We start from the raw sequence: 26,758 nt of genomic DNA on the forward strand, positions 1-26,758 counted from the left end.
TTCTGGTCCTGTACACTATCCAGAAACAGAATAAGTAACATATTTAAAAATACAAGTTATTTTCTTCCTTTCTTTGGGCCACTCAAAAATGTATTAGAATCATATAAAATTGCCCACCTGTGATCATGTATGACCTACAAACACAGGAATTTCATATGATTGGCTCAACCTATGTTCTACTGGTAGGGGTTAAAAGATAGCATTTACTAGTACAGAATTTTTTAAAAGGCTTATATAGTTTTAGGAGGTCCTTGATAATCACTACAAAAAAACGACAGCTAAAATAAAAACAGAAAGGTAACAATTAATCATTTTTATGTGTCTACATGTACTAAAATATATCAATCCCCTCAACTCATTCACATGGAATATGAAATTATTACTATTTCTTTTGCAATCAGGAAATAGTCGTTCTCAGTTTATTTTCTGACTCCTCAAAGAGGGTGTGGGTTGGTTGGGGGAGGGTATGAGAACCAGAGCCATGAGCAGAGCACACTCGCCCCACCACCTCCTCCCACTGTCTGCACAGCTCTAAGAAGCACAATTACAGAATTATCATAATTACACTGCCATCTCTGACAGCTGGATGGGACTTTTTTACACAGAAAGAGACACAGTGACTGAAAGAACATCATTAAGGAATACATCGAAATCATTACCAGTGTTTTTATCCACAGTAGAAAGGATCAAAAAATAATGTAGAAGATAATTTAAAAGTTAAAAAAAAACACTTAAGGGCAATTGTGAAAAAGCATGCTATGTATACTAAATGTAGATACCCTATTAAGTGAGTATTAGAGGGTTAGGTGAAAGAATATAAAACCATTTTGATTATACATTAATGTTAATAATAACTACTCTGTTTCTTCCTGAGATGTCCTCTGGATTCAGTCGATGACCTAGTTTAATGACTCCTAAGTACCCACTGGGAATTAACAGCCATGAACATTCATGGCAAATGGATAACCCTTTGGTAGTTGTTGGAGAGTCCTATGCAAGTCTTACTGTGTAAAATGGGGGTGTAATCCTTCTCACATGTGAAAGCAGGTCTAACCTCTGGTTTGCCAAGAAAGCACACCACTTGCAGGGCTAGAACAATGGGCCTCCTAGGTGACATCCTTCCACACATACTCAAAGCATGGGATGAGTATGAGGTCAGAGCTGCAAGGGAAAAGCACATCATCTTTGTGAGAATGATCCCCTCTGGGAGCAACAGAGAATTCTGTTGCTATGTCACCTTGGGAGGGTCCTAGCATCACAGGCAGGAGATAGTTTTAGAAATAAAAACATAATTTCTCCTTTGAAGACCCTGGAACTGAAAGTGTCTACTAGAAAGGTAAAAATGGCTCCTCCTCAACCCAGGGAGAATTAAGGGAGAAACAAAGAACTTTTTCACACACCAAAACAGGTTACAAAAATGAGTTTCGGGAATTTGCCACAAAGTTACTAGTTTTGAAAGATATATAACAAGGAAAATTGAGAGAGCATTAGTTTCTACCTTCTTATCTTTTCAAGTCAACCATGCCAGAGCAATCTCTTCATGGGAAAAAAAAAAGAAAAGTGAAGTATCTTTAGAGAAAAGTAACAGTAAAACAAACTTTGGTGAAGATGTTGGTGATACAGAAATAAAAATACAGAGAACAGAATGAAGAAGTAAAAGAATTTGTTTTAAAGTGAAACACAAATAAAGATCAGAAGAGGCAGAAACATAAAACTTTAACTTACTTTTTGATAGGCCAATGTTTCAACTCCCTGAACTTCTAAGGTAACCTTTTAAGTCTTTGATGTTGATGGCTTCAATACTTTATCTATAACTACTGTTCACAATACCAGAGATGGATGTTAAATACATGACAAAACAGTATTAAAAATCACTGTGAGTGAAAACCCTGAATATTTCGATTTAATTTTACATGGACCTAAGTTGAGGCCCATTTTAAATCTAGTACATTCTCAGGTGAAAAGCAGAAGCTGCAGCAATGAGAAGATTTTATTTCTTTTGCTGCTACAACACCATATGGCAGGAAGGACCTAATTCACGTTCATCTGAAACTCAAGTATGACAAATACTTGAAGGTGAAGTATACTTGCTAAAAACTCACTGTTTTTAATCCTAACAATGCCATTTTCTAGGCCAAGTATGTGGAAGAACACATATTCTCTTGATACCACCTTGAGATATAGCTATTCAGGAAGGAGTTACTTTTTTCCTTTATCCTCAGTGAACAGGTCTAAAACAGAAGGTTGTTTATTTTTATTAGTCAAAACTGCAGGAGAGTGTGTCAGTATGCATACATACCTTCCACAGCTTTGTCCACTGAGAAGGCCCACACCAGGGGCCAGGAACCTATGGTCTTAAGGCCATGTGTGGACTTCCAGGTCCTTTTACAGAACAAATCCTTTCATTTTTATTAATACATTTTTGTTTTTCATATTTTCATTTTATTTTTAAAATGAACATATTTAAAATACCAAAAAATAAAGTAAGTTTCAATGAAATAATCCTCCCAGATTGACTGGCACAATTAGAACCTTAGCAAGCCGTAAGGGCTAAATTGACAGCTGCTACCCTCATGATTTAGCTCTAACTTCCCCCTCCTGACTGGTGCCAGTACCACATGAGGCTGGTTAGCGAGAGTTTATGGGGTCCACTACGCCAGTCTGCTATCAGCTTTTGACAATGGTGCACTGTGTTTCTGTTTAAAGTGGAATTTATGAATAGTTGCACAGCTTGACAGTACTTTATAATTCTGTCTCCTTAACAGCCCCTCATGTCAAAGAAGACCAAGAGAACACTGAAGGAAGAAAACAGATTTTTTAATGAGGATTGGGAATTGCAAACTTATCTTGTTTCTGCTAAAAATAAGACGATTTGCTTGCTTGGTGATACTGCAATATCAATATTAAAGAAATTCAATGCTGATCAGCATTATAATACTCATAAAGACTACAAATATTTTAAACTAGAGGGAGAGGCACAAAAGTTTGTATTGCAGAAATTAACAGATGAAAAGCAAAAGCAAAGACAATTCTTTCAAGCAGCAATAAGACCTGGAAATAATGGCATTGAAGCAACTTATAATGTAGCTTATATACTCAGGAAAAAAAGGGAAGCCATTCAGTGATGTCGATATCATGAAAGAATGCATTGTTGGAGCTGTAGGATGCTTAGACCCCAATAACATTTCAAAGTACAAACAATTGGCTCTTTCAAGGAGAACCATAACTGACCCACAGCATGAATTAGCCTTCAACTTAACGGAACTTCATGCAATACTTCAAAGAGAAAATATATAATATTCAATTGCTCTGGATGAATCAACTGATACTACTGACTCAGCACACAATGAAGTTTTATACTTCATTGAGGTCATAACAGATTTTCTTTGCTATGAAGACTTACTCGCTTTGGACACTCTTGCCAACAGAACACGAGGAATAGATATTTTCAACAGCTTTCAAGATAAATGTTGTGAAGTTGGACTGAATTTACTAAATTTAGTGAGTGTACACACAGACAGTGTACCTTCCATGACAGGAAAACATGAAGGGTTTATTGCCCAGATAAAAAAAGTATTAACAGATCCACATGCTCTCATTTGTTTTCATTGTATCTTGCATCAGCAAAATCTCTGTGCTAAAGCTACTATTTTAAGTGACACTTTGTAACAAGTTATAAGTATTTTTAACTATATTCCTACAAATGCAACACAGCATCATCAGTTTTGTAACATGCTAAAGTTGAAAAATGAGGTATTCAGCGTGGATTTGCCATATCATTCTAAAGTGCATTGGTTATCACAGGGACAGGTGTTAGCCAAAATTTTACCTCTGCGAGAACAGATAGTTAAATTTTATGAAGAACAGAATCAGCAATGTGAACTACTGAAAGAAGATTTCTGTAGGAATGCAGCATTTCTGTGTGATATCATGTCGAATCAAAACAACTTGAATATCTCTTTGCAAAGTAAAACTAAGTCTATATATGATATGTAGCAAAAAATCCAAACATTTCAAAAAAAGCTCTTTTTTCAAAATACTTCTTCTTCAAAAGGAAATTTCCGATGAACATTTCCCCCGTTAGCAAAGGTCATTGATGAGGAAGATGATAAATGCAAATGATTTAAAGAACACACAGCTATTACAGACCAATTGATTGGAGAGTACAACATAAGGCTCACTGACTCTGAGAATTATGACATCACACTTAATTTAGCATTTCAGCCTCACCTAGTTGGTATCACTAAGGCACCTAAAGAGCTACAGATGGAATTGACTGCAGTAGATGACATTTTAAAATCATTGTCTGATGTTAAGAAAGATCCAATTGAAATACAAAAAATGCAGAATACCCGATACCAACACCTTCACCAACATGCCCCAAAATGCTTTCTTGCTTTTCAACCACTTATTGTTGTGAATTTAATTCTCCTACCTAACCCAAATCAAGACACCCTTAAGGTCACAAATGACTGATACCCATCTAGAGGATCAACTGAAACTGCAGATCTCCATCCTGCAACCAAATATGCAAATGCTTTCCAACAAAAAGCAGATACAACAAAGTCATTAAAAGGTTAGTTAACTTTAAAATTAACAAATAGTTTTCATTTTTTGAAATTATTAAGTATATAGTAGATTTTTACAAAATAACGTACATTTTAAAGTATATTAAAAGTTTCTTGAATGCAGCCTTATTTGATTATAGCTAAATTAATGCAGCTTTCCAACATGAAAAGGATCCCACTTTCTGGCCTAGAAGCAATGACATCCCAGTAGCACCAAGCACATTTAGCACTCAGGTCTTGGTTTCTAAATACCATTCTCCAATAAGAAAAACCAGGGATCTTTGAAGAAATAGCTGATTCTAGGGGTAAGGAAAACATAAGATGACCATTTTGTAGTACCAGAAAGTAAAAAAGTGCTCCATGAAAAATAAAAAGAATGGAAGCATACCAAAGGGGTACAGGAGCCAAGCTAAAATAGTTCCCAATGGCCACAGTTTTTTTTAATTCGGGGATATTATGGGGGTACAAACATTTTGGTTACATGAAATGCATTTGCCTCGCTCAAGCCAGGGCTACAAGTGTGTCCTTCCCCCTTACAGTGTGCCCCGTTTCCATTTGCTGTGGGTTTACCCACCCCCCATCAGCACCCAGTGAGTATTACTACCATGTGAATGCCTTAGTGTTGATCAATTAGTACTAGTTTGATGGCGAGTACATGTGAGGCATGTTTTTCCATCCTTGTGATACCTCACTTCGAAGGATGGGCTCAAGCTCTATCCAAAGGCCAGGCCACAGTTTAAGCAATTTGAGAATGAAAATAAATAACATGATATTGCATTAAAATCCAAAGTATATAGAATATATATGAGATTAAATAAATAAATGTGAGAGAAGAGACAAATCTTCTCTCCAGAAGAATTGTAAAATATATAAAATACCTTCTCAACCATTTACATTTCTGACACCAGATATGTGGGGTTTTTCCTCACACCAAGCAATTCTCCAACTCTCAAGATACCAGCTGGGTGCCCGACAATTCAGTTCATTTCTGACCCTAACTACCTGGAGTTAGCACAGACCCCATAGGTTAAGGGCTCAGTCCCATAAGACTGTCCCCCCCCACTTCAGACCCTGATAGCAGGTCCAGGCCACCAGTACTTCTGACCTACCAGCTCTAAAGTTGAGGGATTCCCACAACCCACTCTCAGGTTTGATAATTTGGTAGAACAGCTCTTGGCATTCAGGAAGGCATTTTATGTACTTTTATTGGTTTATTATAAACATACAACAGAGGAATGGCCAAATTCCATGCCCTATCCATGTGCACCACTGTCCCAGAACCATGATATGTTCCCCAACCCAGAAGCTCTCAGAGTTTTGTTGTTTAGGAGTCTTTATGAAGGTTTATTACATGGGCATGACTGATTAAGTCACTGGCCATTGTTGATTGAACTCAATCTCCAGCTACTACCCTCCCTGGAAGTTGTGAGTGGGGCAGAAAGTTCCAACCCTCTAATCATGCCTTGGTCTTTCTGGCAACCAGCCCTCATCCTGAAGCTATTGAAGGGTTCACCAAGAGTCACCTCATTAGCATAAACTCAGGTATGGTTGAAAGCAACTTGTTATGAACAACATAAGATTCTCCTATCACCCAATTGCTCAAGAAATTCCAAGGAATTTAGAAGCTCAGTGTCAGGCACTGGGAACAAAATACACACACACACACACACACATACACACACATATATATATATATATATATATGTTAGTATTTCTTATTATGAGTCCTCCCCTGCAAGCTTAATCCCCCTCTAGACTATTGAGGGTGGGATAAATGTATGGATTTGCTTCCAAGTAATAAAGAAGAGAAAGGAAAAAAGAGTAACGCTATAGTGAACAAACCTGGTAAACACTACAGTAACCAAGTGACAAAGATTAACATCATCAGTGATGTCATGTGGCTTTCTCATACCTCTGATATAAGAAGGGCACTTTGCCTCTATGGTGTTGTTTACAAAACCCATGACCTAAGCCTAATCATGAGAAAAACATCAGACAAATCCAGATTGGAGGACATTCTACAGGACACCTGGCAGTACTTCTTAAGACTGTCCAAAGTCATGAAAAACAAGGAAAGATTGAGAAACTGGCACAGATAAGAAAAGTCTAGGGAGCTTTGACAACTAAATGCAATGTGGTACTTTGAACTGGATCCTGGAACAGAAAGAGGACATTAATGGAAAAACTGATGAAATCCAAATAGAGTCTGGGGTTTAATTTAACTAATAGTAATGTACCAATGTGTCTTTCTTAGTTTTGACAAATATACCATGTCATAAGATTATAACAATGAGAGAAATTGGATGAGGGGCATATGAAAACTCTGTACTATCTCTGCAACTTTTCTGTGAACTTAGAATTATTATAATATAAAAACTTTCTTAAAAAAATCTCAGTATGTGGCCTGTTCCCATGGTTTTTGTTTTTCATCAAAATGAAAACAATATAGATTGGTTCTCAGATTTCCCTCTGAAAGGCCCTCTCTTAACAAGTCTATAAGTCGGCAGGGTGCAGTGGCTCACGCCTGTAATCCTAGCACTCTGGGAGGCCGAGGCGGGTGGATCCCTCGAGGTCAGGAGTTCGAGACCAGCCTGAGTGAGCGAGACCCCGTCTCTACTAAAAATAGAAACAAATTAGCTGGCCAACTAAAATATATATAGAAAAAATTAGCCGGGCATGGTGGCGCATGCCTGTAGTCCCAGCTACTCAGGAGGCTGAGGCAGTAGGATTGCTTAAGCCCAGGAGTATGAGGTTGCTGTGAGCTAGGCTGATGCCACGGCACTCACTCTAGCCAGGGCAACAAAGTGACACTCTGTCTCCAAAAAAAAAAAAAAAGTCTATAAGTCTATTGCTAAAAGGCTTTGCAAAATCTGATCAGAAAACAATTTATGGGAGTTAAATGAATCCATGTTTTGTTTCCAGCTATGAACTGTTTTCTTATAGTGACTGCACATTATTCCTTTGCAGAATTCAACATTTACCAACACAGAGTATGCTAGCATAACAAAGTCATGAGTTAATCCCTTAATAAAGAACAAGAAAGATAATTGTGAGAAATGCATGTGTGGGATTTTCATTTTACTTTTCCCAATAAATAAGCTTTACCATCCAAATCTCATTATTATTTTTATAAGTCTTTCTGGATGCTAGACAAATTAAATTTCTGAGGTTTCATAGTAATGGGGGCCTTTTAACACAATGTTCTTTGACCATATTATTACTAGTTTGAAAAAACTAGGAATACAGACTGGACCTCTGTTCTATGACAAATAGTGTATCGTTTCTATTTTTTACTATTCTTATTTCATTTTTTATTATAGTTTACTATGTCCATAAGTTTAATAAACTTAATTATATGAAGATAGTCTTTATCACCTAAATAGTACTTGCAGAAAGTATAATAGGCTTTCCTTCACATGCAAAAGAAAAAACTGTACAAAGGAAAGTTAAATAAATTATCTGAAGTTACAGAACAAACTAGGTAAAGAAAAATTAGATGAAGTTTCTTCCTGAGTTTGCAGAAAAAGGTAATTGAATCTCCATAAAAGATGCTTCCTATTTTAAAATGCCCATTATGTTGAACTTATTCCACTATTTTTCTTTCTTATCATTCCAAATATGTTGGATGGTGTTAATTAATTTACTTAAAAGGCAGACGGCAAGCCTAGAGATGTCCTACATAGCTTTGGTTTAGACAATTTCTAAAAATACAGTCAAATCCTTCAGGACTAAAATTACAAAGCTTTCCAATGTGCTCATAAATAAGTTACACATCTTCCACCAACCTGAAAGCCATGATTTAAGAAAATTAAGTTCTAACAACTACATGATTATGAGAAGTTACATTCAGAATGGGATTATGTTAGCAGCTTCTAACTTTGACTCAAATGGTACAAAAACAATTTATGTAACCAAAACGTTTGTAGCCCCGTAATATTCTGAAATTAAAAAAAAAAAGCTTCTAACTCTCAGAGTAATAAGTTTGTTTTCCATAAATTCCTGGCAGTAAAAACAAAATTTTTTTTCTTTAAATTTTGTCTTTTTTAAGGGAGCTATTTCTGTATTATTTGTGGGTTAAGTTTTTACGGTCTGATTTATTTAGATATGGTCTAGCCTACAATTATAATCCAGAAATATGCAAAACAGATACTGAGTGGCTACAGCATGTCAAAACTCATGCCCTTGAGTCAAAGTTTTTGTGTAGTCTGTGTCAGGTCTTCATGCAGAAAATATTTACTCTCTTTATGCACAACTGTAACAAGACTGGTAATTTAGTTTTCAATCCAAAACTACATTTAGAAATTGGTACTCATATCAACTAAATTTAAATAATCTGAAAAAAATCATATAGATCGCATACCTTATTCTCTAATAACTCTCTATGAATGATTACTACAAATACTCCACTGATCTACTTATCAAGTGAATTTATTGGTTCCAACAAAGTTCAAAACTATCTGCCTTTTACTTAGAAAAATTTCACTATGCTGGCTAACGAGAGAAAAGAAGGGAGAGGGAAAGGCAAATGTAAAATGCTGATGATTTTGCCTGGCATTCTACTTAGATAGCAAAGACCTAGAGAGAGAATAAGATGTGAGATGGAAAACTCATGTCCACTCAGTCACAATCCCACATGCCTTTCATAAGGTGAATTTATCAAGATAACTCCAGGGTTAAAGATATATGTCATCATATCATATGACCCCCAATTGCCCTATCTTGCACCTTAACACTGATAACCATGATCTGATCCAGTACCGATACACATCCCAGTACTAATACAATTGAGGGCTGGAAGTCCTTCAACAGTGCCCCACCCACCACATGCATTACACTGGTAAGGAATGCAATAAGCCAGAAAAGGCCAACGCATCATTTCTGCAAATAGTAAAAGCACTTAAGACTCTCTATTTTTTTCCAAGTTTAATTGTATTCCAGAAGCTTTGATATAAAGTTCTTATTTTCATTAGTTTCTAGGAAATTTGTAATTTCACTTTTGATTTCTTTTTTGATTCAATGCCCTTTGGGGAAGGAATGTATGATAGATTTTATGGGCTTCCCAACCTTTGACAAAGAAGTAAAATATACTTAGGAGCAAAATTTGAATAATGTGATTTTCACCTTACAGTTGACTTTTAGAAGCTAATCTTTGCTGAAATAACTTTCTCCACATTTCAAAGCCTTTAGATTCCCAGAGGCTCAATTATTAAATGTAGATGACTTTTAAGTCTCATAAATGTCAAGCTTGAACTGGGCAGAAAAATTTTGAAATCTTACCACTTCCCAATAACTGATTTTTCTGAGTATTTAAATTCACCATTATATCACAGTATCTTTAGAAATGTGTAAATCTATAGCTTGAAAATCAAAATTTTAGAGTTGGGCTCCCTTAGGATTGATTGAGTACAAGAACTAAATTTCATAGATTAGACCTGCACTGTCCAATAAGGTGGACTAGCCACATGTGGCTATATAAATCTGAATTAAGCATAATCAAAAATTCAGTTTGTCAGTCACATTAGCCACATTTCCAGTGCTCAAAAGCCACAGGTGGCTAGTGGCTCCCCTATTGTACACAGCACATATAGGCATTTCCATCATTACAGCAAGTTTTTGGACAGCACTATGTTACACTATGAGAGAAAGTAATTTGTATAAGATCACAATTTTTTAGTAGCAAAGCTAAAACTAGAATTCAGGTCTTCTAAACTCTACTCTTATTCACTTTCTACTAAACCACACTGTCTCCAAGAACTAATAAACAAAGAAAATAAAGGATCTCAATACAGCAACTAACAAGCTCAACCTAATATAAAATTATCGTATTTTCATGTAAAGTTTAGAAAATCAATCAAGTACTGGGATACCAAGAAAACCCCAAAAATTCCAAAAAGCAATGTAAAGAATAACTCTCCCAAACCTTTGAAACCTAAAGAAATATTCTTCTAAAAAATTCTTGAACCAAAAAAGTAAACTAAAATTATAAATTACCTAGAAATTAATAAAAATAATTCTCTATGTCAAAGCTTATGGAATACAATTAAAATTACACTCATAAAAAAAATGGAGAGCCTTAAATGATTTTATAATTAAAAGAGAGACTACAAATAAAATGTTGAATTCATAAATCTAGAGCTAGTGTAACATAAAACAAAATAGAATTAATAAAAATAAACAACAAAATTAATAAATCTGAGCATCTACAGCATTAGAATAAGACGTAGATATAATAACAGTTTTTGAGGAAATTAAAGAAATTGTATGAGAATATTACATGTGGTTTTGGAACAATAAATTTGAAAATCCAAAAGAAATGGATGCTTTCCAGCAAAAGCAAATTAACAAAATTGTCACAAGTCATCACAAAATTTGAGGAGAACAACAAGCATAAAAATATCTTACAAATTGTTAAAAACTATGTAAGAAAAGAGTAACAATGATTCAACATCTATCAATTTAAATAATGACAATAACAAAGGTGACTAGATCAATAGATGAAAACACACTGGATGAAATTCAAAAGCCATTCAACTTAAAGACTGTAAACAAAGAGACTAAAAGGAAACTTCTAAAACAGTATAAAGGACATTTGTTAGAAACACATAAAGCAAGCACAATATTAAGTTAAAACTCTAAATAAATTCTCTTCAAAATCAAGACAGTCCTCAATCACTACTATTTACTCACATTGTTTTAGAGCTTTATTAAGAAAAAAAATATTTTCCAATAAAGGAATTGTATAGAATATCTAAGAGAATTTTTAAAAATTATTATAGCTAATAAGAGAATTTAGTAAAGGGAATAGATATAAGAAAATATAGAAATCAATAGTTTTCCTTTATATTAGCAATGCCATTTAAAAACTGAAATTATTGACAAAAACTATAAAATAATGTAACAAATATAATAAAAAAAGTAAAATGAGACCTGACTAAATAGTGAAGTATACCATGTTCCTGGATGAGAAGACTTAACTATTTCAAACCTATTAGTGCTTCCCAAATCAACATATTTAATGTTTAGTGTGCAACAGGTTTTGCATTAACCTCCCCTCTTCTATTATCTTCACCACAGATACAATATTCTCTGTACAGGTGAGGACTTTATTGGGTTTGCTCATCACTCTAGCCCCACTGTTAATACAATGCCTAATATTAGGAGAAAAATTTCCTAACAAATTTTGTTGAATAAAAGCTAAAAAAAAAAATCCTATTCATCATATAGCAAAAATAAAGAGCTGAGGTCTAGAGAGGTTAAGTGACTTCAGGGAGACACAGAGTTGCTTCTAAGCATCCTGAAAAGAAACATGGAAGGCTCTCTGTATTGGGATGCTGTCTTTCAAATATAAACTTTTCCTCATACAGTGGAAAGAGCATCCGTACAAAACTGTGAGACAGGAGAGATGAGTTCCAGCCTGGGTCAAATCAGTTCATTTCTTTGGATTCAAGTTTTCCACCAGTAAAATTAGGGTGCTGTAAATTATCTTTCAGAGATAATGCTGACATATTTATGGAGAGAATATGTGTAGGGTTTGCTTTAAAATGATCTGGGAAAGGGGGAAATTAAGTAGGAGTACAGAAGAAACAAAAGAGACCCAGAGTGGATAACTGTCTAAGCTAGATGTATGCATTTTCCTATTGTTTTTATATAGGACACATTTAACATTTTCCCTAATAAACCTTTTTTAAAAAAATAAAAGTGTTGAAGATGGTCTCTAAACCAAAAGAGTAAAGTAAGTAAAGATTTCACCAACTGGGAATGCCAAATTCAGTCATTTAATACAATTTAGTTTTCAAGATTCATTAGCATTTAGCTGCAGGGTCATGTTGTCATTAGCCCTTCGGTTTCATTCCCTGCTAAATCATACCAGCAATATCATTATTTATCATATTACTAATAATGGGTTTCTAGGAGGCCTCATCTATTATTTTTAATGTTTCTTCTCCTCCTCTTAAGTGAGTTGTTTAATTAGAAGGGGCTGTTGCAGTCATACAAATGCCTCATTAGCCAAAGGGGTATTTACTGCAAATATCAAACTCATTCATTGCTCATTCTCACTATGGAGGGAGGGGAGGGCAGGGGAGAGAGTGGGAGAGAGAGAGAAAGAGATTGACTGATTCAAAGATGACCAAAATCCCACTCTGTACAAATAAGTCTGCTTTCTAAGACCAGAGGAGATGCAGAGTGTTTGATAAAATCCTTACAAAAGCTTCTGGGAGGCAGTGTAGCACCATGGCCTGGAATCAATCAGATGTCTAGCTCACCTTTCTTTCAGTTTCTGGGTTGAATACATCCAGGCTCCAGTGAATAGGCAAAGTTCTTAAGAGTTAAGTAGTTGTTCACAAACACATCACATGAAACACAGCAAACAGACAAACATTTCCTTTCTTCCAGAACAAAAATAGACTTCAATAGTAGCCAAAAGGCAAAATCTCTTTAAGATTGCTGAAAATGGAGATAAAGAAATGTCTACTTCACATTCTCACATCCCTTTGTTTACCTAAAAGGTTAAAATGCGGGCACCTCGGCAGGGTGAGATGACTTGTTAGTGAGTTTGCTTTTTTTTCTTTTCTGATCTTAATGTTAATCTTTTTTTTTTCTATTTTTACTTCTATTCAACATTCTCCTTTGCAATAATTCTCATATTTCTACAATTACACTTCAATGTTTCCCATTTAAGAAGTACTAAAAGCTAATTTTATAAAAATCCTAGTAGAAGGCCTGAACTCTTCTAAAGAATTCTTTGATTGGTAGATTATAAAAAACAAAATGAGTAAATAATAAAATGGATAAAGTACTTCATACACAAAATTTAGGTTAATTATAAGTGATTAGGCAGTGGAAGCTTTAGAAATTGGGTGAGAGTATAAATGAAACAGGATGCCGAAGAAAGAACATACAGAGGGTCTGCCCGGCATCTTTTAAAAACCCCACCTAGAACTCCACCCATCATATATACTCAGCACATACTATCCCAAACAATTAAACTGCACAGACTATCCTACACAATTAAACAATGAAACAATTATTTTTTTATAAAGTTTACAGAATGCTGCAAGGATATTTAGGTATTTTGCAGGTTGTTCTGCTTCCATCCTGAAAGGTATTAAACACCTCCAAAAATACTTTGTTGCAGAGTACAAAGCATGTAAGAGCAAAGGAGGCTGTGACTCAGATCCCCCCACTTCATTACTTGCTCACACGTGAACTTGAACAGTTAACTCCCTTGGCTTGAGTCTCTTCATCTCTAATAACAGGGATAATTACATTTAACTCACTCTTCTGTGAGGATTAAATGGCAATAAATATGCAAATAATGTATCACAGTACCTGGCCAGTGGCATGTGCTTAATAACTGTTACTTCCCTCCTTATAAAAATAATAGATTTAGAGTTTAGCTGTGGCTTTCATATCTTAATCATAGCTCTTAATCATCAACAGGGTCCTCCAAGTAACAGAAATTTTCCTTACAAAATGAATATATCAAATATGATATAGTCTATAAATACACCTTTAGTTTGAAAAATATTGGGTGCAAATGAGGAAACTAAAGATTAGTTTTCAACATAATGTTTTCCAGATAGTCACAGATAAGAGTATTTTTTGGCAACCAAATATAGTATCCAAGAAAAGAATAATAAATAGCCTATGTTTCTAATAATATCCTAAATTCATAAATCACTAATATAAAGTTGTCCTTTTTTAAAATGTATGCCCATTTGTTAAATCAATATATAAGAAGTTATCACTTTTTACTCTTGAAATGCTACAGGTATTAAATGTGTCTCTAATTGGCACAGTAAGTAAAGGTCCACCCCAATGAGTCAGTTCAGTTTTTATTCCCTGGTGGAATGAACAGAGCTTGGCTAGGTTCTTCCACAGTGCTCTCTGTGGAAGGTGGGAAGTAGAACAGGCTGGGGGTTGCCCAGAAGCACAGGAACCATAGAGGGAAACCACCCCTATATGCACCAAGCCTTAGTTGAATTTGAGCTTACAAGGGAGAATTAATGGCAACAAGGGAACAGCAGGCCCATGAGCAAAGTATTTATAACCAGGTGTTTGATCAGGACTCTTTCTCTATTACTTTTGACTGATGTTCAAGTATGAAATACTAGAATATGAGATACTAGAATCTGAAATATATGCCCAAAAGCAGAATTTACGAAAATGGTCAAAAGCATGTTTCAAGACTCTTGGGACCCTTGGAAAGATCAAGGAATAACAATATGGGGAAAGCAGAGGATTTTGTGTGAAGGACTTATTTGATGAAAAGTATAGTGTAGTCCTACCCCGCCATTGCCAGCAGCAAGGGAGAGGGGTGAGAGTGTGCCCACTCCCCCGGGAACCCACAGAGCCTGAATGATAGTGCCCGCAGTTGGGGAGCGTGGCCTGCCTCCTACCTCAAAAAGCTAAAGGGGCTGTTTGGGGGAAGTAACTATATTATGACTGAAGGCAGTGCAAGAAATGTGTGGGTGCTTCTCAGATGTGGGCGATGAGGAAGAGGGCCAGCCTAAAGAGGTTTTAATACCTTGTCAACGGGATAGCCTGGAGGAAGAAAGGTCTGGTCAATGACAGTCTATGCGTAAAGGGGAGAATCAGGAGCAGCTGGGGAGGCATCTAGCCATCATCCATCAGGGCAGCTGCTGCGGGAGAGGCCCAGAAGCAGCCTCCAAAGACAACCCCCCACCCCCAACACACACACACACACACACACACACACACACAAACGGGTCAACTTTAAATATTTTTAAGGACCAGAGAGAATGGAGCCAGCAAATGGCATTACCAGTCCCCAGCTTTGTAAGAACTTTCCTGCCCTGTTCCCTTGCCTTCCCTTTCTTCTGAATTTTGATCCTTGTGAGTACCAAACAGGGAGTTGGGGGAGGAGGTAAGTAGAGAGAAAAAGTAAAAGACCACCACACAACCTTCCCCAAATGCATGCAGCCTCTAGCCAGGAGAGCAGAAATGAGAGGAGACGCATTGCTTTTGAATGCATATTAAAGTACTGGTCATTATTGTGGACTGGACCCTATAATTCCTGAATCAAGACAGAGTTTATGAATTAAAATGACCCAAGGACAGTTTATTATCTGAGAGTGCAGCCTGAGTATTCATTAACGGCAGAGGAAAAGCTTCCCTAACTGAATAAAGTTAAAGGCACCACAGGAGATAAAAATAGCTCTGTTTTTATTTCATCCCACATTTAGAGCTTGTTCTGCATAATGGATACAGAAGAAACACACACACACTCAGACATATGCTTGTTATGGCTGGTCTCTTAAGACACATTCACTAACACAAAATAGTCACCACCGATGCTGTCTTTTAAAATCACCAAAGATAGCAGCACTGGAATTTGATAAGAGGTAACAATTGCTTGACGCTTCCATCCAGAACAAGAGGGAAGAAAGGGATTAAGTGCCCTCCAGAAGAGTAAGGTACTGTCTTCCTTCGAAATAGTCTAGATGGCAGTTTTTTTAAAAAATGAAAATAATAGAATATTATAATAGGAAAAAAGCTGATCTCAGTGTTAGTAATAGAGTAGAAATAGTGTGAGTGTGACCTGGGATAATTTTTCTGGATGGTAATTCAGTGATATTTACCAAAAACCCTAAAATATTGACCAAGATATTCTATTTCTAGGGATTGATACTACAAAAATCATCCAATAAATATACAATGGCATAAGTTCAAAAATATTATTAATGGTATTAAACAATTAGAAAATCAGACACTTTAAAAAGTCACTTTCAAACATTAGACGACAGGCAGTGGACCAGATTTGGTACATGAACCATACTCTGTGGACTCTACACCATTCTCCTGTTAGAATATCAGCTCCACATGTAGGAATAACATTCATCGGGCGTTGGGCAGATGAGAGTGGGGAGGAGGGGATGGCCATATACACACATAATGAGTATGATGCACACCGTCTGAGGGATGGACACGCTTGGGGCTCTGACTTGGGGGTGTGGGGGTGGGGAGGGGGAAAAGACAATATATGTAACCTAAACATTTGTACCCCCATAATATGCTGAAATAAAAAAAAAAAACATTAGTTGGCATTAGTTAGTACTTTACCTAAGAAGAATCCTAGACCTCTTCCTGAGACTCTTTGCACATAAATATATACATGGGCCTTGACTTACTGATGGTTCGACTTAATGATTCTTTGAATTTATGGTGGTGCGGCAGTCATTGCAGTCAGTAGAAACCAAACTTCTAGTACCCTCACAAGCATTTTGTTTTTCACTTTCAGTACAGTATTCAATAAATTACATGAGATATTCAAAACTTTATTATAAAAAAAAAGAATATCAGCTCCATAAATGCAGAGAATTTCATCTATTAACTGCTGCATCCCCAAAAAGGCTAGAACAGTGCATGGCCCTTAATATATGCCTAAGCAATACTTGTTGAATGAATGAACTTATTTTAATCCCTAGAAGAAGCATATGAGTTAAAAATTATAATTTTACAAATGATAAGTGAAAGAACCAGTATTTAAGCACAAGTCTAATTCCAAAGTTCTGGAATAATTCCAAAGTTCTATAGTTTTCCACTGTATTACACAAATAAGGCAAAAGCACTACTGAATAATTACAAAAGCTGTACACCATCTCCTATATATTTTCCACCTGTTCTTTTTCCTTACTCAAGGTTTGCACTTTGCTGAGCCTCCGGACCAAATGAACAATATACCAATATGTTAAAACTATACCTAGATCTTTATGTTTATATCTTCATCTATGCTATAATCTATATATTTCTATTTCTATATCTATGGATTTAGTATTTGGATTACAATTGATGCAAATAAACCAACAGTTCACTCTTGAACACAAACCCCCTTAGTTGTACAACTAGGAATACTAGAGACTTGGACTATTTAAAATAGCACGTCTAGAAGACCCAATCAATTTTCTTCACTCAGACATGTAGCATACATGAGTACAATATTAATTTGTCTTTATTCTTGTCAAATGCACAAAGAAATGAAAAATGTGAAGGAAAAATAAACACCAAAAAATGTGCCATTTTCCTTGGCCTTGAGTATGCCTTGTTCAACCTCTACACAGTAGTAGAGGCCCTTGGCTCTTAGGCCACTCACGTACTACAGCCCTGTCTAGGGGGCTGCTATTTCTTGCTTTTAATAACCGGCTCTCATAGCTGATCATACACATCTGCTTCCCCTCATAAGTCAATAATCGATGCCAGCTGTTCTCCAAAAACAGGCATTAGGAAGGCACCCAAGCAGTTCTGAACGCAGATTCAATGGACTGCACATCATTCCACAATTTATTAGCTTGCCTGGGGTTTTACCACCGTCACAATAAGTAGGGAGCTTGAAGGAGCCAACCACTGTTTTGTCAAATTTTCACTCTTCATAAAAAATTTAAAAAGCAAAAAACAAATTTTCCCTATTTGTATGCTCAGGGAAAAATTGTTAAAAATCTGTGTATGTGGAACCAACGCTGCATACTAAGAAGATAATAAAGGGTAAGACAAATAGCACCCACACTGCTTGCCTTAAAGGCTCAATGTTTATTGTAATCTGATGCCGTAATGATTGATAGTGATGTCATGACACTAAGAACTCAAGTCTTATACAACCATTGAAAGATTATTAAACTCAGTAAAAAGATAAAAGTAAATGAAAAATGATATAATAAAGCTGAACTTTTCAGCTTCTTGGCTGTCAGATCTTGCAATAAAAATATATCTAAATTATATAAATCATAATGTACACAACTTTAGGACAAATAAAAATAGATTGCTTACTGAAACTACACAAGGAGGGTAAGCTGCATCTTATCCATAACGAATAAAAGTTAGAAAGGGTTCAATTTTTGGTGCTTGAATATGAACTTAGGATAAGCAGATTGTACTGGCTCATATACAATTGTCTTGATTATGCCAGTGCATTTTAAGGCAAATATTCTCTCTTTAATGTTAAGTAATAGAGCATTAAAGAAGATGAAAGTTATAGCCACTATTTAGGGAATGCTTGCAGTGTTCACTTTTCATTTTCTTCTTACTTAATCCTAGCAAAAACATGTGCTTCCAATTGTATAATTTGTAAGGAAAAGAACTGAAATTCAACCTAGATCTCTTCCAAACTAACCCTCATGGACTTGACTCTGAAGTTGTCCGGAGTCCCAAAGAATGAAAATATATACTGTGTATCACATACAAAGAAGTAAGGAAGTGATTATCAGTCACTAAAGCAACAAAAGAAATGCCAATCAAAAACAACTCTACCAACTCTTACCAAAAGTGTAGAACCAAACCCACGAACTTAATTTTTCTCAGCTAGATTTCCATGATGTTCCTACAGAATTCTAGTGTACCTCATTGTCATCCCACTAGGTCCATTCCTTTGGAAACTCATGAGCTCCAAATTATATTAAGAAAATGACAAAGTAATAAACACATTTTAATCATTCACAGGATATATAAAAATATTACTCACAATGGGAAATCTTTCCTGCAAATGATAACTCCATCATGCACATCCTCACTATGAGAGTTTCCAGCCTCAGTGCATGCTAAATCATAATATAAACAAATCTTATACTGGACTTTTTAAAGATGCCCAAGTTCCCTAAAAGGAAGAGCATGTTGAACGTGTTTCTGCTCCACACCCAAGACTACTATGCAAACTAATTTCAAAAATCATTAGTCCAGAGAAATAGGCATATTTAAAACCCTATTTATTGCTTCTGTTCACAGAAGCTATTCTCTTCTCTGCCAGGTACCCTCAACTTCTCCTTCTTAACCTACCAAAATAATAACCCATTTATTTACCAAGTACTATATGTCAATCTCTGTGCTGCGTACTTTGTATATATTATCTCATTTATTCCTTTATATAGTCCTGTGAAGTAGGTACCATTTTATCATTCCCATTTTACAGATAAGGAAAAGTAGTTAAGTGGCTCGAGTTACACTGCTAGCAAGTGACAAAAACAGGACTTCAACCCAGGTCTATCTCACTACAGGGCCCTTGCTCTTAACTACTAAGCTACTAGAGCCAGCTAGGACCCTTGAAATCATGTAGTCTCAAACCCTCATTTTATAGATTAAGACACTTTACCTCAAAGAACTGAAATGGTATGTTCAAGGTCACACCTTGATTACTGGCAAAGTCAGGGTTAAAACATAGGGCTTGCTTTTCTATGCTCCTTCTACTACCCCATATGACTGTTTTCTAAAATTTGAAAATAGAAATACATTTGGATTTCATACACAAATAAGTCTTTCCACAAATTTTCAGTCTGACTTACTGTATGATGCTCAAGAGACCCTCTCTGATATCTCTGAGGTCTCCAAAAGCTGCCAACCCTTATAGCTTATTTACAAAGACCAATATGTTTATAAGTAAAATCACAATATAACCTATAATTTGTTAAGAATTCTTACTATTGATAAGTCAATGTTGTTTTTACCTTACATTTTAAACATGAGTGAATTGTGGTCAATCTTTAATAGGCTGGTTCACAAACTTGTTCACAGACTGGAATTGCCTCAGTTGCTCTGACCAGTTCAGTGGCCAGGCTACGTCCCAGATTAATTAAATTGGAAACTCTGGGGCTGGAACCCAGGTATCAGTAATTTTTAAAACTCTGAGGTGATTCCGACATGCAACCAAGTTTGAAAACCAGGGCTTTAATAATTATTAGAACTTTAAAATAATATTTCAAGTGGTATTAGATTAAAAGAGCTCAACTAGCATGATCTCTAACACTGTTATATTAATCCAGCTATATTAATTAATCCACCTTCCTCAAAAAATAACTAAAAAAAAAAATATTAAAGATTTCATGAAAATGGTTACGTCATAGAACACCAGCCTCAGTTACTTGACAAGATTTCCTTTAGCTGGTGCTACAGAGAAACACATGGAAATCCTTCAACAACACATGAAAAGAGTACCCTGGGCAACCAGCCCAAATGAGCTCATACTCATGGACACACATCCACTGTCGTTTCCACGCGCATAATCAGGAAGCAACCACCTGGAATATGCGAACTGCACTCGTGAATCAAGTTACTGATAACAACCCTCTGCCCAAAACTAATTCTAAGAGGTTTCTTCCTTGATTTGGGTCATTACTAAATGAAAACTGTTTGCATTTCACAAGCAGGTTTAACCGTCACAGGTTCTACATTCTATAATAGAAGACAACGTGATTATTTATGGGGTCACATGACCAATCAAGACAGGATTTCAATCTCGGTGAATAAGAAAATAGAATTAACAAAATTAATGAACTTAATTGTTCTTTCTAGTTTAAAACTTTGGTTATGACAAATATTTGCATTGCTTACCTTCATCAGAGTATAACTGACCCATTTAATTTTTTATCTTCCCCAACTATCTGTTTTTTTCTAAGGAAAATGTTGCTTTGGCCCTGACCTTGCCTGTTTGTAGACCCAACTACATAGTAAACTGGCAAAGCTGAATACTTCTCAGTGCTTGCTTAATTAAAAGCTGATTCAAACAAGAAATATATATTAAAATATTTCTTCATTTTTTTAAAATAATGTGCTCTCAAAGCAACTGGACAAGTTATTTTCTTAATATTTCAAAAATAATTATTCTGATCCAAAAGTAATTCAGAAGAAAAAAATGTCTACTTACAGGAATCATCCAGTTAGCCAGGTCACCGTATTTGGAGACCTGCATTGCTCCTAGCATTGTTAGATTGACATGTCCCCTGAGAAAGAAAAAGAGGAAAGATTAAGTAAACCTCACAGCTTCATGTCCCCTTTGCTTGAAGTGGCCACCGATTAATTATAAATAATTCCATATCCCCAAAACACACTTGTTTCCCCTACCTCACAACTGGTTTCCAAATAGATCAGCTCCAAATTTATGCGAGAAATAACCATTAAAAGTTTTTTTTGAAAAAAATTATATCTTATATTGTCTCCAAAACCAAATTAAAAACAGGTGTACACAGTGAGATTGTTTCCTTCAGTGGGGTAGAATGTGAATCCATTTGAAGACAAACACAAGCTAGAAAGTGAACACAGTTTGAAGAAAATGGCAGGATCCTCAGAAAGGACCTTAGAAATGTTTACTTCAGTCTAGTTGGCACAAAGATATATATTCCATTGTGGGGGTTCTTTTCATAATAGTGGGCTGGATATTTCAATGCTCAACATTCACTGTGAATAATTTCACATCTTCTTGCAGCCGAACGAGCCCATGATAGTTTTCTGGCTGGGCCATGTGGCTGTGTTTCAGAGCCTCGCTAACACTCAGGGGATGACTCAGCTCATTCCACACCGTGTGAAACACGAGGGGCTCTGTTATTACGTACCCTCTAATCATTGCAAATGATTCATCACTGGAGAAAAAAGAGGCTCCTGGAAGAACAGTAACTGTTTCCTTGCCTGAATGCACACACAAAAATAGAAAGAAAGAAAAGGCTATTAGATTTCTAACAGTATCATAGTGGACAGAGAGGTCTATACCTTCTCCGTTTCCGAAAGAATTTAAGCTCCCTTTACCAAAGGGCTGTGGCATAAGGGGCTGGGAGAACACAGTAGGAACTGTCCACCCTGTGAAGATGAGTATTTTGTACTGCCATTGTTCAGTACTGCACCTGCATGGTGATAACAAAGAGCAGACCAACTTAGTTTTATTATCGTTTGGAAATTCTCTACAGGCAATGCACCCCCTCAATTGCCTACACCTGTCCAGCCTCTCATCACCGCCCCCCCCCCATTCCCTTCACAAGCCACTGCTAAATACAAACAGGAATAAGGAGGAAGGGAGTTCTGGGGTGACACCTGTCAGAATCTAATGCTACTGTTAAGTCACCAGAGCAGAAAGATTGTGGAATAAATATGAACTTAAGAAGAAATGTAATTTTGAAAAGAATGATGCAGGAGATGCCCCTCCGGTTTTTTTTTAAAAATCAATGAATAACTTTCAATTACAACATAAGTTCTGATAATCTAATGTACAGCATGGTGGTTATAATTAATAATGCTGTATTGTACACCTGCAATTTGCTAATAGAGTAGACCTTAAGTCTTCTCACCACACACGCACGTAACTATGTGAGGTGATGGATGTGTCGATTAACTTGATTGTGGTAATCATTTTACAATGTATATATACACCAAATCATCACATTGAATACCCTGAATATAAACCATTTTTATTTGTCCATTATACCTCAATAAAACTGGAGAAAAAAACAGAAATAAAATAAATAGGCCATGTGCAGTGGCTTGTGCCTGTAATTCCAGTACTTTAGGAGGCTGAGGTGGGAGGATTGCTTGAGGCCAGGAGTTTAAGATCAGCCTAAACAACATAACAAAACCTTGTCTCTAAAAAAACTAGAAAAATTAGCTGGGGCATGGTGACATGCACCTGTAGTCCCAGCTACTCAGGAAGCTGAGGCGGGAGGATCACTTGAGCCCAGGAGTTTGAAGTTGCAGTGAGCTATGATGGCACCACTGCACCCTAGTCTGGGCAATAGAGCTTTTTTTTTAAAAAAAAAAAAAAAAAAGGAAAAGAAAAGAAAAAAAGAAACCTAAATAAAATAAATTAATAAAAATCAACAAATAATATAGAAGGGAATTATCCACATAATTCTTACTATCCTTTGGGCTGAACCCTCTTCATCTCTTTCTCCATTTCTTTCTGTCTCTCTCTGGCTCATCTTTACTCTCTTGCTCCTATAAGCTTCTATTATAACCATAAGACTTTGACAAAATCAGAAAATAACATAGTAATATTAGCCAATGTATCTGATGTTAACTTCCAAAAGGTCCTCTTGGAAGGATCTCTCCCAACACTTACATCTCATAATAAAAGCTCAGGGCTGGAGAAGATCTTCAAGGTCACCCACCCCCCACACAACTAATAATATCACCTGACTCATATGCAAGCTGCTCTTGTCTTGTGATCTATTTCCTGTCTATTCAGGAGCTTCAGGTGCCTGGGAACAGCTCTTATCTCAACCAGGAAAGTGGTCACATGCCACTTTGCCAAAGATAAGTGAACTGAGTGCACACCCCATGCAGGGCCGCTGTGTAACAGGGCAGACAGAAAGAAGGGGAAGAAAAGCTATGATTCCAAGACTGGAATAGAGAAAAGCTCCCCGGCACAACAGGATCACAGTCTGACCATCCCCAGCTGTGCAACATAGCTGCAATTCCCAGCTTCTCCAATCTTTCCTGAAAGCCAATTTTCCCTCAATATCCCCGCTCCACTCAAACTAGAGTATGGAAAAAGAGTAAGCCTATTTATATCATGCTGAAATATTTATTCCCCAAGGCAGTTTGATTCTAAACGGTAGAAACATTTTCATGTCTTTCAAAATACTGTAATACTCAAAAGCTTTGGAAAATACTTTCTGGTATGGTTAGTAAGGGGTTGTAGAAAGCACATGGGACTTCGTGGATTAAGTGAGATGATGCATATAAAGTCCTTACTTTAGTGCTTGGGGCACAAAGAAAGGGCTCCATAAACACCAGCTTTTATTACTGTCATTTTTATTATTCCTCTCTCCAAACCTACTTATAAAAGAGACAATGCATTGCCCCTCTAGGGATAAATGCCATAGAACCGAGCAAAGGCTTTTATGGTAGGGTTATACAGCCAGGCTGTGTGAGCTCTAGGTTTTATGACAAGCATAATACAATTAAACCTTATTAACACAACTTTTACGTCGAGCAAATTCAGATCTTCACCAATCCTGTGAAGTGGAAAGTTGAGGAAGAATTTGACAAAAAAGAAGAAAAACAAAAAAATCCCAATTTTTTGTTTTTTTAGGGGCTAAATCACAAAAACTCTACTGGCTGGTGGTACACAGAAGGCATTCATTATTTACCACCTTCTAGGAAACTCTGATATCAATGGGGAGAGTTTTGGGCTCTCTCTGTACAATTTATGAAACACAGTTTTATTAAAGAGCCCAAAAAACAACTTTCATGGAAAAAAAGTTATCAGCTCCTGCTAATATATTCCAGCACCTTATAAATTACAGTCTTATGAAGCAAGGTTAATTTTCACCATTGTTAAACATCTAATGTCTAAACAAAAATAAATATCCTAAAGTTGAATCCATGCTTTTCAAATACAATGTTCAAATTTGGTCAAAAGTCATAATAAGACAATCAACAAAGAGCTTTCTTACTTGGCCATTCCTGATTGATTTCTGTCTCCTCCAATTGTTTTGTGTATATACTTGAATCTTTGCATGTATTTGGGCAAAAGAGCTACTCAATTTCATAGTCACTGAATCCTTTGGCTCATGATTTTACAGGTCATTCTCTCAGTAGTGAATGGCTACTATGTGCCTTAAGCAATGTTACAAACAAAATTCAGCTGCCCTAAACTAGTGGTTCTCAAACTTTAACACTCATCAGAATCACATGGTGGGCTTACAAAAAGGAAGATTGCTGCACCCAACTTCCAGAGTTCCTAACTCAGCAGGGGTGTGGTGGGGCCTGATTATTCCTTTTCTAAAATGTCCCTGGTGATGCTGATGCTGTGGGCCTGGGGGTCACACTTAGAGAACTACTGGCCCACACAAAAGGCACTTACTATCCAGCAAGAGAGATAAACGCAGGCAAATAATTATAAGGCAAAATGTGGTGGGTTTATGAGAGAGATGCTAGATATGTTGTGGTTCAGGGGAAGAGCATTTCTGAGCTGCAGACAATTTGGAGAGGACAAATGAGCTGGGACTGGAAGGATAAGCATAATGCATTATGACAGGAAATTACCAGTAGGGCGATGAGGATGAAAAAGGAAGGGGGCAGGAAAAAAATCTGATGAAAGGCCCAGTAAGAGCAAAGGCACACAGGAAGGAAAGGATGAGCCATGATCAGAATACACCCAGGAATCCAGGACACAGTGAAAGATAAAGCCAGAAAGGTTGGTTGCAACCAGTGGAAAGATCTAGAATGCTGTGCTGTGTCTACTTTAGACTGCAGGCCTGTGATTCTTCAGATATGGTACATACGCTTCTAGAGCAGGGTTTCTCCTCCTTGGCACTGTTGATCTTTGGGGCTGGATAACTCTTTGTGGGGGGCTGTTCTGGTTGTTGTAGGGTGTTTAGCAACATCCCTGGCCTCTACCCACTAGATGCAAGTAGCACCTCCTCCCCCAGGCGTGACGATCAAAAATGTCTGCAGGCATTGTCAAATGTCCCCTGGGGGGCAAAATCATACCCCAACCCCAATCCATAGAAAACCACTACTACAGAGTGTATGTGGCAGGTGGGGGGGGGGCGGGGAGGGACATTTATAGCCTGTGAGATCAACATGGTGATTCTTGCTAAAGCAATTTTAATAAAAAATAAGTCATTTAAAACATTTGTATAATAAAATAAGAAAACAACATTAAGAAAGAGGATGATGCAAAATATAAAATATAAAAGCAAAAACATGAGATTTAATAAAGATTTCATAATTGCATCGAGTTACGGCAGGTTCAACTCGGATCTTCACTGGATCTCTGAAATGTTCCAAGCACTGGTGTCTATACCTCTGTAAAAGTCAGATTATCACCAAGTGTAGTTCAATATATAGAGAAAAAAGCCAGGGCTCAAAAACAGAAGACTGTGTGTGAGTTCAGTTCAGTTCATAGCAATGTCATCTTGTGCACATCACTTCATTTCTCTGGCCCTCAGTTTCCCAATCTGTATAACAAGGTTTCACTTGAAGCTCAAATGGTGTAATATATGTGAAAAAGTACACTCTAAGCCATATGATACCATATAAGTAGTAATTCATTTTTACATAAACTTATGAGACTATCATTTTAAAAATAGGACCCTTGGAAATAGTTCTATTATTATTTTGAAATTTTAATACATCAGTTATACCCAGAATCACAACTCTCTGATTTCATTTAAAAGAATTTCCATAAAAATCTTTTCAAATTAACACAAATAATGGGCTGATCTTTCAGGTAATTTCCAGGTAATTTTGGGAATTGAAGAAACTACCTATTTATATTCGAGCATCTCTAGCTCAAAGTGTTTACTCCCTCATTTAGACAACTTCAAAATCACAAGCATCAAATATCCCACAAAGGACTTTGATAAAAGAGTTAGAATATTATTAAACTGATTTGCAACTTGGCTTCCCATTAAAAATGAATTCTTCTTTTATAAAGCAGTTTAAGATTATACATGGTATTTCAGAAGTTGAAA

At 36.4% G+C, this 26,758-nt stretch overlaps 1 protein-coding gene across 1 annotated transcript in view; it reads right to left on the reverse strand.

Moving 5' to 3' along the window:
* The window catches only part of OXCT1 (3-oxoacid CoA-transferase 1), a 129,520-nt gene that overhangs the window by 37,295 nt on the left and 65,467 nt on the right, over nt 1-26,758 (reverse strand). Inside the window, exons 12-13 of the mRNA XM_045565622.1 lie at nt 21,902-21,974; nt 21,217-21,292 (exon numbers count right to left, since the gene is read on the reverse strand). Coding sequence (XP_045421578.1) covers nt 21,217-21,292; nt 21,902-21,974 — 149 coding nt within the window. The remainder of the gene's footprint in view (nt 1-21,216; nt 21,293-21,901; nt 21,975-26,758) is intronic.

This window comes from Lemur catta, chromosome 12, assembly GCF_020740605.2.
Source record: "Lemur catta isolate mLemCat1 chromosome 12, mLemCat1.pri, whole genome shotgun sequence".
In the NCBI taxonomy this organism is placed as follows: Eukaryota; Metazoa; Chordata; class Mammalia; order Primates; family Lemuridae; genus Lemur; species Lemur catta.